The sequence below is a fragment of the Leptonotus elevatus genome, chromosome 4, assembly GCF_054856555.1.
Source record: "Leptonotus elevatus isolate MCC_2025b chromosome 4, RoL_Lele_1.0, whole genome shotgun sequence".
NCBI lineage: Eukaryota > Metazoa > Chordata > Actinopteri > Syngnathiformes > Syngnathidae > Leptonotus > Leptonotus elevatus.
In genome coordinates, this window is record NC_141242.1 from 14,122,653 (window position 1) to 14,136,017 (window position 13,365).

The window sequence follows — 13,365 nt, forward strand, 5'->3', positions numbered from 1 at the left end:
ACGCATTGTCGCAGATTGATGACGTGTGCGCCAAACCGTCAGTCTGTCAACAACAATGGTGGATAGCCGTGTCGTAGCCATTTTGCGCAGCCTTCTTAGCTTGCTTATGCTTTTGCAGCTAAATATTGTTTCTTTATTCCCACGTTCAACAAGCGGTGTTGTACTTGAATTACCCGCCATTGTAACCTGTGTTTGTCGATTTCATGTTGTTTTGATACATGCAAAGCCATGTTTGTTCTGTAGATTGCAATAAAGTTGTTTAAAAAAAAGTGTCTGTCTTTTTCGCTGATTCTTCTTCTATGCTTTCCATTAACTCCCTGAGGATGCGCTACAGCGCCACTCCAGACTCGGCATATACATTACAGCCGTTAATCGTCCTCAGCATCTTCTTTTGGACACACGCAAGTCTTTTTTTTTCTGTGTGTACGAGATTTGTTTGAGTAACAAAGCCGGCTTTGCTTCTGTCTGCACGGGGCCTAAATACACACAGTAACGAGACAATGAGAGACACCTGCACAAGACACACGCGACTTGTGGAACTGATTGGGTAACACCAGGGACCGGGATGAAAAGCACAGGAGGACATGATAAAACTTGACGAGACATTGACAAAGGGAGACACACTAGGAAAACATGACCAATAAAACAAAATAAAACACAGATCATGACATTAAGAATGGGTGAAACATTGCTGGGAACTCTGTGGCACCTTAGAACATAGTTGATTTGGGATGATGATATGTACAATGGAGCACAACAATGTTCTTGGTAGTTTGTGTTGCTTTTGGTAAAAGAAAACTCATCTTTTTAAGGCTCACACTCGGCTCGTAGCTGCTCCACCACCACATGCTTCCCTGCAGCCTCCAACTGGACACATCTTTTGTTTTTGTACTGATGTACTAAATGAAAACATTCTTGGGAATTACCATAATGAAACATTGAATGGCCTTTAATAGTGCTTTGCATCGTGATCATCAATGACCATGAATTTAATTTTAGTAATAGACTCAACAAGTTCAAAATAGTGAGAATTAGAAAAAAGACAAACATACAAGTATTTTGATTCTCAATTTTTTTTCATATACCAGAGAAATGCTATTTGATGTTTTAAATTTGTTGTCAGTAACAAGTCAAGTCAAATCAAGTCATCTTTATTTATATAGCGCTTTCAAACAGCCTTAACTGTTAGTTCAGCATTGCTGAAAAAGAAGAAAAGCAAAGTTGAGAGTAAGCCCGGAAATACAAAGACACCAGAAGAGTTTGATGTTGTCTCACTACGGCATCGTAGCTCAATTGTGACAAACGACAGGATGGGAAGAGGAGTGATTAGTGACTCGGGTCGACTGGTTGGATGCAAACAAATGGTTCTTCGGCTGAGCAGTCTATATCAAACCAAAGCCCGTCTGTAAAGGGGAAAAAAATACATATTTATGTTGTAACAGCGTTAGATTCTCAGCAAGCTTTATTTATTGATTATACTTACTATCCTCATTGATTACGACACAGTCACCTTCGTCATCAGGCTGTGTAGCCGCAAAGTTCATGAAATCATCAGTTGAACTATCAGTCCATACGAAGTCATTATTCTGGAAGACCAAAGTCACATTTAAATCAGTCACAATTCTAAACCTCATTCCTTTAATGCTGGTAATGTTAGGAGGCAGTTACTTCGAAGCTTTTATTTCTACAGAATATTCCGGGCACAAATGAGTTCCAGACAATGCAATGCAGCCTCTCACAAGTGTAAAGATTTCAGACACTTACAACATTCTTATACTATTTTGAAGGGCAGTACCACAAAGCCCCCAAGCCCCCAGCAAACAGCCCACCCGGATATCACCAGACATGAGATAAGACTTTTAAAGACATCATTCATTACACATTGACTTCAACCACAGACAATGGCTCATTGTTGTGGAAATAGAGGAGGTCCCAGTCATGACGGCACCTGGCAGAAATTGCGATAACACTCACAAAGCTCTACTGAGGAAATAAGGAAACTAAAACAGTTATGACTAAATCTGGGCAGAAGACCCTCTTCAGTAACAAGATTGATTCTGAGTTAATAGGACACATACGATTTTCCATGTAAACTACACAGTCATACCAAAACAAATTTGAATATAGTAATACAGTACACAAGTTGACAGGATTCAATCAGAACTTTGTTCTGGTCAATGATTTACCACAGTTTGATCATTGTATCCAATCCAGGCTCCAGAAACATCCCCTGGAAGGAGTCCTTGAACAAATGTATTTTCCAAGTCACTGTGGATGGAGGCCAGATTCCCACCAAGAATTGTGCAGATGTTCTGATGGGAAAGAGAGTAGAGTTGATTTCACTTAGTCAGATCCACCAGACAGTTTGGATCAACAGACATATTGGTCGGGACTTGGGAACTACATCAGAACTGTTGTCTTCCATACCTCTGCATCATCAAAGTCCCTCTCTTCTGCTTGGAAAATGTAGCAGTTACAGTTGAATTGAGTCCAGCCGGGAGGACAGTTATTGATGGCTATTTTTTCTTTAAAAACAAACAAACAAACAAACAGAAAAAAAACAAGACCGGGTCAGTAAAATCTGGTGGCAATGCCCAAAAACTCATTAAGTATTTATTTAAAAGCTATCATTGATGTACAGCTACTAACCTTTCAAAAAATTGAAAGAGAAAGACCACTGTGAAGAATAAAAGCACATTGTTAAAATTCGACAGGAGAACATCGACACAAATGAAGACACAAATATAGCAAATATCATAAGAAATATATTTGTAATATTCATGTTGTATATTTATGTCAGTGAATGCGATTTTGACTTACAACTCCATGCAGCTGTACACTGATCACGCAAAACAGGAGCAAGGGGCAAAAAGCAAATGCCATCTGTGCAATGACAAACAAACAAATAAAACAAACATATTTCTAACAATAAATATTAACATTACACTTACATCTCATCGTGTGAGACAACAATGCAAAAAATGCTCAAGACCACAATATATTGATTTTAAAAAGTGGGATGTAAAGTTGTGTGAAGTTACCTTTGCAGCCGTGTGCCTTAATGCTGAGGATGTTGATGACGACGATTCCTTTTATAAGTTGGGTTGGGTCTTGAAATGTTGAAGTCATATGACTCATCAGACCAGGTCCCAAAACAAGGAAATATTTTCAAATCTGTCACTAGACAACAAAGAAGCTCCCATCAAAGATGTTCTCTGTGCCAAACAGGTTTTGGACCAAAGTGAGTCACCGAGAACCCAAATTGGGGACTAACAAAAAAATATTTTAATAATTTGTAACTTATACACAAGTGGGAACGTGCAGTAGTTGTCTATCACTAACCAAAATCAATGCTGTATAAAAATCATGATTACAAAAGTATTTAAAAAAAATACTAGAAACAAATAGTGAGTATGGTGGAGTGTGCAGTGCAAACTACTTATCTCTCACCATTTGGCACCCTGAAGCCTCATGTTGGAGCTATTGTAAATTGAAGACCTGTGCTTGTAAAAGCACCAGCCTTCCCTTAACAGACAGGGACGGAGCCAGAAAGTGACTATGGTGACATATTGACTCATTGTGCGAACTGTACGAATTGCAGATTATTGAAATATTATTTTATTAGTTCAGGATTGGCTTATATTTCTGTTAATATATGTTGCAGTATTCTTATCATACAGTACTTATTGCCAAAATCGTTTTCTTACAATGGAGACAAAGAGAGATGGCACCAACAGTTAAAATGGTTTAAGTGTTCCCTGAGTGTCATCAAATTACTTTGTCAGTCTGTTTTTGAGAATCAACTTCTTGGTATGCTATGGTATGCAGCATAACTGGATGGAGAAGTTGCACACCAAGTGCAATTACTGAAACACGAGGAACAAAGTATTACCCAATAAAGCACTGCAGATTTAAAAACTCAACAACAACCAACTGGGTGAGAGCAAAGTTATAGCTTACAAATGATGAGACATTGTGATTTTCTAGATAGATTGTCGACATGCTCATTTGAAAATGTAAACACTGGCATAGATTGATAGAAATAAGGTGATCCATATTTATATTTATCTGTTTCCTAAATTTTCTATCTTTTTTTCCACACACATCTACTCAAACACACAAACGTGGTCACCCGGACAGGAAGTGAATCTGTGACGCATGCACCAAGGGTAAGCAACGGTACCACCTCGCCAACCAGAGCCATCTGTTTCCTAAATACGAGGAGAAATCATTTAAATGAATTATGAATAATTAATATAATAACATTATTAAAACTAATTTGAGCACATTTGTTATTTCAGCAGGGTGTATCAAACTGGTAGCCCTTTGCATTAACCAGTTATCACAAAGTAGCTCATAGTTTCAAAAAAGGTAGGGAACCCCTGCTACTTATACTGTTTTTTCAAAAATGTTGCCAAGATTACCAACTGGTGTACAGTAAACAACCTCACACTGAACAGCACAGGATCAAAAGTTAGCTTTATTTATATAGTGCATTTTACAACAAACAACAAATTACAGCAAGGTACTCGGTCCTCAAGGGCCGGAGTCCTGTTTTGGATGTTTCCCTTCTCCAACACACCTGATTCATATAATCAGATCATCAGCAATCTCTGCAAAAGGGGGGTATACGTTTTCACCTGGATTTGAAAGCATTTACACTTGGGGCTAACTCCACTTCTTCACTGTGTTTGCTTTGCACTCTTGTCTCCACTAATTGCCTTCAAACCTCACAGCCCTACTGGGTTTATTGTCAATTACCATGTCTTTAAATGCATTCCAGACCTAAACCATCCAGTGATTTATAGATCAGCAGCAGAACTTCAAAGTCTATTCTACAGATGACTGGGAGTCAGTGTAAAGTCTTTAGAACTGCAGCAATATGTTCTGATCTTTTTGTTTTGGTCAGAACTTTAGCTGTTAGAATTCTGAATGTGCAAAAAAAAAAGAAGAAAAAAAGAAAAAAGTGTGAGATCATTCTGGATTTCAAGAAAGCCAGCGCACAGCTCCAACGTTTCCCCTGTGTGTCTCACGTTTCAACATTGTGTATGCACAAAATGGGGCCTGGAATTGCCCGCATAATTGTGAGTGGAAAAAAGTTCTCGCCAGAGGACACAATTGGTAAGGTGGTGGATTAAAACCAGATTTTACAACAATTTCAGTCAAGCGTTTAACATAGAAAATACAGATATTTCCGGTTTGTACCAATTTATGTTGTTATTGTAATGTTTAGTCTGTCCTTTTTTTTATGATTTTGCTCCTCACACCTTTATAATTCATGTGTAATGAATCGAAAGAGTTTTGATGATGATTGTGATGGAAAGATGCAATCATGGCAATATATGAACCAAACAGTCTGATATTCGTAAACATATACAGTCGATACTCGGTTTATGAGTAAGCCGGTTTACGAACATTTCAGTTCATGAGCAACTTTTTAAAAACAATTTTTATAAAGAAATATGACCTCGAGTTACACAACATTTAAGTTGACACTCTTGGAATGTCGCGGAAGGCTCAGAACGTTGTGCATTTTCTCATGTCGCATAAACATAACTGGTTTCATACTTCAGGTATGAACACCTGGAACAGTATAAGCCAGCGCTGTTCATGACGTTGTAGTTGAATGTAGTTGAATAACATGAGGCAGAAATCAAGGAGAGAAGGGAGCACGTCAGCCATATTGTGGTTGGGACACAATTCTTAGTCAATCAAAACATTTCGTTCCGCGTCACGATGAGGGAGTCACAGTAAGGAACATTTTCTCGATTGTATCAAACATTTAAAGCAATTTCATCCTTTTCTCCATTCTTACACCCCATAACATAGTGTATGTTTATCGCCTTTGTCCCAAAATGAGATAACTGAGTGCTGTGCAGATCGAGGAGGTGATAGCAGTTATTATTCAGTTATTGTGAAAGCCAGAAACGGAAACACAAAACAGTTGTGTTCGCTGTGTCACTAATGAGGGCGTAAATGAGCGTATGCTGGCAATGGTAGGATTGAGAGCATTCGATGAAGAAGGCATGAATATTGCTATTGAAGGTTTCGAATGGCATTGAAACTCTTCAGTGCTGCACTGGCTTATGATGATGCAGCTGTGATGAGTGGTGCAGTTTGAGGGGTCCAAGCCAAATTCACAGTCAAGCATCCAGAGGCCATTTATATGCACTGCTTTGCACATCAGCTCAACTTTGCGACGTGTTATTTGTTTGTTTATTAAACCAGCAACAGAAATACTGCAATTAAAAGACAAAGATTTTAAAGAAAAGTTTTTATTATTTTTTTATTTTTATTTACATAATCATCATTAAGCACAGCTTACATGTTCAAAAGGAAGTAGGAAGTGTTGCTGCATAAGCGCTGTAAAAAGTTATTTTTGCTGTTGTGATAAGTCAATTACTTGCGAAAGAGTAATGTATTCTACGTCCGGCTTTACATCTTGCTTCTGGCATGTCGCTTATTGCTGGCTGCTGATGTTTAGGCTGGTGGGCTGCCGACACCGCCGACTCTCCAATATCCACACTACCATGGTAGTGGGACTACACATGAAACTCAGCATATTTAATTAAGATCCTGCACAAACATTTGCAGAGTGAGACAATAGACCTGGCTAACAAGCAAGCTAAATGTGACACTTTGTAGTCGTTATTTTAGGAGCGGCAATACATTTCTTGGGAGCGGTTTGTCAACATCATTTTAACCACACATCCGTCATGATAAATTACATCTTGTCACGACTATTTTTTCCTTGACATTGTTTCTAATGTTACTGTGCTTTTCCTCACTAATGTTGCCACATATATTATGTGCGCACAGTCATATAAAAGCCTGGGATAGTGCCGCGTACAGCCAACAGGCTCAGTATTTCCCCATTTTAGGACCTCTTAGCTGTTCAATAACTTGCCTGACGGAGTGTTAATTTTATCCGCCATTTCTAAATTTAGTCTCAGTTTTAGTCCAGTTTTAATCACGCTTGTTAGTTTTTATCATAGTTAGTCAACCTCATCCCGTTTTTAATTAGTCCATTTTTAGTCTACTATAAATCTATCAATTTAGTCTTTATTTTAGTCCAAGAAAACCTCATTTTATTCGTCAAGTTTTAGTCAACAAAAACTGTCAACGTTTTAGTCTTAGTCAGGACAATCATTTAACCTGTGTATTTTTTTTCTCTCCATAAGATTATGTTGAACATTTCAGATCTAAAACTATTTAACATTAAAAAAAAACCTCTTTTTTTTTTTGGGATGAAAAAAACTGGACACACAATTACAGTGGCTACTATGGCTCCATGCTACGAGCAAGTAAGTTAACTAGCATTTGTTAGCGGTCGGTTTAACATTATTGTTGTCACAGCCGTTGGGTTAATGTTACGTTACTATAACTATAATTTTTTTTTTTAACCATTCCCAAACCATCTCCTGCCTGTCCCATGTGTTTGTGCATGTTGCACTTGCTAGCTCGCTAGCTGCAGATTTGAAAGGGGGGTGTCACATGACTGATTAGCAGAGACAACATTTTACAAAATCATATCATATCAAGATTTTGCTAAATCATATCATTTTTGTCTTGTTTTTGTTCATCAACTAAAATGTCCATAGATTTTAGTCCACTTTTTATTAAGTGAAGTACATTTTCGTCTCGTCTTTATTAGTCGACAAAAATTCATACTGATTCAATCCTGGTTATTGTTTTTTAATGAAGGTTTTAGTCTAGCCTAGTCTAGTTTTAGTCTGGTGAAAAATGTGTGTTGACAAAATTATTTTAGTTTAGTTTTTGTTGACAAAATTAACACTTGCCTGACGCACGAAAGACCCCTTAGTTCCCTAACAATGTGCCTGATGTAAAATAAATGAACTGCACACTAAACTAGAAGAACCAGAAGAGAGAAGGCTTGGAGAATTGTGTGTGAGGAAGTTAGCATACCTGGTAAGTGTATATTTACTTGTTTGCTGCAGGAGAACAAGAGTAGCAAGGTACTCGTCAGTGTTTCCATCATTCGTCAGCAAGTGGGTGTTCACCATTATTGACAGAATGTCCACCTGTGCCAAAAAGTAATACTGTACAATGCCTTGATAAACTTTTATTTTGAAGTTAGCCCTCAGAAGCAATCGTTATGACGGTTGACTTAACTTGTACTTTTCCACTACAGTCACACTGCAGCAGTACATAAATGCACACTGACACATTCAAATCTGGTGCTCATTTTAACATAAAGCACACTGGCTAGGTTGCGTCAAAAAACAATATATATATATATATATATATATATTTTATGGCTGGGAGCCAAAAGTGTTCCAATATATCTATAAATGACACATGCAAAGTATTTCTCCAACATATGATGGTTTAGGGGTACCACCATATATACATATATATTTTTACTATTAGTAAATTGTGATCAATAAGTGCCAAAGCGATGTGAGGTAAAACAAAAGAATGCTTCTCAAGAAACTGAAGTGACCTTCATTGTTTCAATTGGGTATGTATAGTCTTATTACATTTTCCCATCATATTTGTTGTGTGTTTTACTTTTACAGTCAGGGGGTTCACACGCGATTAATCATGCAGCTTTTCTAAACGATTGTGTCGACATTGACCTGTCCTCAGTAAAGTGTTTATTTAAAAAACAAATAAAAAAAGAACTTTCCAAAGGGCTCTTTTTTTGAGAGAGGGCAGAGGGGCAAGGGTGTGAACCACACTATGTATCATCATGATTCACTGATATATGTTGTTAAGGCTGCTACCTAAGGACAACTGTGTGAAATAAGCATGCAAATGAATGCTTTTGTGTCTCAAACAAGCGTCCTGTCACGTATTTTGTTTGCTGTAAGTGACAAATGCCGATAGACACGATAGGAAAAAATGACGCCATAAGATTTTTTTTTTTATCGTCTTCACGATAATATCGTCATATCGCCCAGCACTACTATGAATACAGTGTTGGTTCAACCACACTCTAAAAAATGATTCATGGCGTTAGTAGGTACAGCTTAAAATCAAGGGCTTTCCATGCATAAAAAATAGTTTGTTCCATGAACACATTATAATCATTAGATAATTTCTTTTAATAAGTTGGTCTAAATTAAAACAGAGAAAGCAGTCTTAACTTAATAATATATTGATTCTGAACAGACATTTTTGCCCTGGCTTAACTCAGGAGTGTATTTAAGTTAGAACAACTTAGGCTGCGTTCAGACTGCGGGCATATCTGACTCCAATCGGATTCCTCCTCAAATCGGATTTTTAGGACTGACTTTCCAGAATGTTTTTAGCAAGTGTCAAAATCCAATCTGGCCCTGTTCAGAACGGAGGCGGCGCCCAGCGCGTGTAGTGGCTGCCATCTTGATTCATTGGGTTACTTCGACTTAAAATCAAGGGCTTTCTATAAAAAAAATAAAAAAAAGTTTGTTAAATGTACACATTTCAATCCGTTAAAAACATATGAATAAGTTGGTCTATTCTATGGAGAGAGCTGCCTAGATAAGGTGCAGATCTACATGCTTGTGACTTTGGATCAGTCTGACCATTATGATTGTCAAGTCTTTTTGAGGCGGTCGGTCTATTGAAATGTCAACTTAACAATACCAAGTGGGTGCTTCTCTCCCAATGCCAATCATGTGTGTTCGGTTCCTAGCTCTTCTGGCCGTGTGTCCCTGATCTCGTTAACCAAGATAAAGACCCTCTAGTTCCTGTTGTATGTCATCATTAGTTGAATGATTCAAGTAGAATTAAAGAAAAAGAGCAAGTGACTAAATGGAGTAGTCTTTGCATAGTTAAAATTATGTTCAACTTAATTATGCTTGTAGAATACAAAACAAATCATGTTCTCTATACTAAAGCATGAACTTTTCTAGAGAAGAAAAACTAGAGAAGTTTGTACAAATGGTTACCTCAATTTGTTAAGTTGGTCCAGCACAATTTTTCTTACAGTATATAATTAAATCGAGTAGTATCACACAATGAAAGTTGAATTGCTTCAACTTAATTAAGATTCTAGCACGCAAAACAATTTAAGTTGTTTGTACTAAAATAATGTAAGCGAGAATCTTAATTAACTTGTCAGACAATTTTACTAATGGCACATTCATTGTCCAAGGTGACTTTTACTTCTATCGCAGTTATTTTCCATTGAGATACTTTTACCCACATATTGTTTCAGTTGGCAAACATTTTGGTTCACAAACAGAATCTCGGAACAAATTAAGTTTGTTAGTTTCTTAGTTAATCCCCAAGTTGGGTTCCTATAGTGACTGATCACTTTAGTCCAAAACCTGTTTGTCAAACAGTCAGTTCATTGTTTTGTTTTTGTTTGACAAACCTGAGTTGCGAGGTCTGGTCTGATGTGTCATGTGACTAATTTAACACATTCAACATTCCAGCAGAGCCAACCCAACATATAAAAGAAATCGTCGTCATTGTCCTCAGCATCAAGCAACACGACTGCAAAGGTAACGTGACACAACTTTGCATCCTACTTTTCTAACTCAATTTTATGGGAGCTTTTCAGCAAAGACTGTATTTTTGTGTCACATGGTCACAATGTACATGAGACAGTGGTAGCTATCTTTAGAATTTCAAAGTGTTTTTCTATCATCACACAGATGGCATTTGCTCTTTGCTCGTTGTTACTCCTTTGTGGGATAAGTGGACTGCTGACTGGGGTCGTAAGTCAAAAATCTTACTCACTGACTTAAAAAAAAACAAAAGCGATTGTGTTTGATGCTGGTGTCTGCATTTGTACCAACGCGCCGCAGTCTGAATTTTCTAATGTTCTTGTCTTCTTCGCAGTGGTCTTTCCCTTTGCACCATTGGAAAAGTTGGTAGCTATGACCCAGTGATACTTTGCAAACGAAACATTTTTGGGTTTTGAATGTTGACATCAAATTTTATTGACATCTTATTTTCTTCCTTAAACAAAAATTGTGTTGCAGACATTAAATGTCCTGTAGGCTGGACTCAGTTGGACTGTCATTGTTACATCTACCAAAATACCCCGGCGAGCTTTATCGATGCAGAGGTATGGGAGACTTTTACTTACAAGTTGTGATTATAGTTCTTTTATAATCAGTGATCCTTCTGGTCTGTTGATTGGCGTCTGTTGGATCCCAAGTGAGTGAAATCAACTTTGCGATCTCTTTTTCAATCAGATGGCCTGCATCGATCTAGATGCAAATCTGGTCTCCATTCACAGTGACCTGGAAAATGACATCGTTTGTCAACTGCTTACGGATAATTCTGCGACTGAATCCTGGATTGGACTCCACGATGCAATTTTGGTAAGACTTTGATCAGGTGCACTTTAGTTAAACTAAATGTATTTTACTTCCAGGATAATTTCTATCTTTCCACAAAAAAAAAAATCGCCTGGCCTTTTTCTCCACACTCTTACCTAAAAACCTAGTTTTACGAGGACACGGTATGACACTAATGATGGTGAAATCCAAGCAAATCCAAGCTCAATCAAATGTGACTTTGTCTTTTTAAGAACAATGACTTCATTTGGACTGATGGCTCACTTGAGGATTTCACTAACTTTGATTCCGTGGCTCTCGAGCCTGACGACACTGATGCCTGTGTCGAGATGTTAGCTAGTAAGTATCATTTGTGATACAAGTTTGGTTAGGGAATGTGGTTTTACTTCAACATTTATTTCTTACAGCTGGACTTTGGGCAGATGATACTTGCGCAGACACAAAAGCATATGTTTGCATCATGGATGTGTGCAAAGGCGGAGATCCAAGCTTTCCAGACTGTCCAGGGCCATCAGTTTAATGCGACATCATTAAACTTGTGCTGTTATTGTTTTTCTTTTCTTTTTTAAGAGTTTACTATCATCTCATTTCTTCTTCTTCTTCCACAATTCTCAGTTACTGACAGCAAATTTGCCTCGTCCCTTGTTAGACCCGCAAAGACCTGATCCGTTTTTCGAGTCCATTACACCTCTGAATTTCAGAATCAACACATTGATGCCTGTCACAAACATCTGTTATTCATTTGTATTAGAAATACTTCACCCAACATAATATGCAACCAATCACTTTGCTGGGGTTTCCACTGAGGTGGTGCAGGGGGTGTGTTGGCCCCACCTACCCCTAGTGATGACGAGAGGTTTGACCTTTTGGCTCAGATGTGTGGCATTCAACAATTGACTTGCATGTAGCTGACTGGCAGAGACCTTAGGAGGGGCAGATGTTTCCAAGTAAAAAGAAAGAGTTTGAAACACCTTTCAGAAACATACTGTAGTATACTAATCATTGCACAACATAACTTGTATACTGCTGAAATGACAAGCACGTGACTCAAGTTCAGCCCCATTCAAGCACTGGGTCAATGCATTAAACATTACTGAGTGGCTGTGTCTTCATTTCCTTCAGTTAAACTGAGAAAAACGGACTTAGTTGTTTTTGGACCCAAGGAGGAATTTTGTATAGTCAGTATGCAGCTCCGTTCACTGAAGTTAAAAGCTACCGGACCACACCAGACCAGAATTCTGTAGTGTTGTCATGGATTATATCTGAATATTAAAAAACACACAAATCCATTACCAATACAGTTTATTATACGCTAAAGAGTATTTCTATGATTAAAAGATAGATATTGATACCTTTATGAATAAATAAAAAAATTGCATGCCCATCTTTTGTCAAGATGGCAGCTGCAGCTGATGTCAAAACAATGCAGCTCGTTCTGATGTCTTTGCGCTGCTTCCCTGTCTCTTGGACAAGTGATTTTGAGACCCTCATATTTGTTTCTCACGTTCTGAATCTTTTATATAGTATATTTTTGAAAACAAACTCCCAGGAAACATCAGGTCTGCTCTATGTCTGAGCACTCTTGAAATAAGAAGCCACACGTGGTGACACTGCTGTCCTTGAATAAATCACTCACACTTTTTCAACTTTCTATTTGTATTACAGCACAATGCCGTAACATTTACTTTATGTTTTTATCTTGTGGGTTTTATTTGCTGTTTTCACCACGTTCTCCTTTGTTCTGCAAAATGTTTGTACTGTTATCTAATGTGACCTATGTGTGACTTTAAACTACTTGTTGATGCTAAGCTAATTAAGTTGCCTTGCCTTGCATTTCAAGCAGTTATTCATATTATAAAACACTGATATAAGTAACACCATTTGTAGTTCATATACAAGTTCGATTTTTTCCTTTTTTTTCTTTCATATACAAGTTTGATGATGAAGCCCAACTTCGCAAGGTCAGAAACAGAATTTGGAAGAGACACAGAAAGTTTGTCAGAAGTGATTGTTGTATTTGCTGAGAGCACATCTGACAGAATAACAATAACAGTTGTTTAATTCGTTTAGCCTTCATTTATCTTGATGAATAAAGACAGAAAAAAAGTTA

General features: G+C 37.6%; 2 protein-coding genes across 2 annotated transcripts; one reads left to right on the forward strand and one right to left on the reverse strand.

The window, feature by feature from the left end:
• Positions 1-1,135: 1,135 nt before the first annotated feature.
• Positions 1,136-3,109, reverse strand: LOC147175635 (ladderlectin-like). The gene is made up of 7 exons (XM_086074716.1): positions 3,042-3,109; positions 2,821-2,883; positions 2,650-2,677; positions 2,428-2,525; positions 2,187-2,312; positions 1,484-1,586; positions 1,136-1,403 (listed from the first exon to the last, which is right to left on the reverse strand). The coding sequence occupies exons 2-7, from the start codon at positions 2,881-2,883 to the stop codon at positions 1,327-1,329; spliced, it is 495 nt and encodes a 164-aa protein (XP_085930842.1). The 5' UTR covers positions 3,042-3,109; the 3' UTR covers positions 1,136-1,326.
• A 7,273-nt stretch (positions 3,110-10,382) lies between these two features.
• Positions 10,383-13,365, forward strand: LOC147175636 (lithostathine-1-beta-like). The gene is made up of 7 exons (XM_086074711.1): positions 10,383-10,451; positions 10,605-10,667; positions 10,792-10,819; positions 10,935-11,020; positions 11,151-11,279; positions 11,489-11,594; positions 11,663-13,365. Exons 2-7 carry the CDS (start codon positions 10,605-10,607, stop codon positions 11,773-11,775), a joined length of 525 nt encoding a protein of 174 aa, XP_085930837.1. The 5' UTR covers positions 10,383-10,451; the 3' UTR covers positions 11,776-13,365.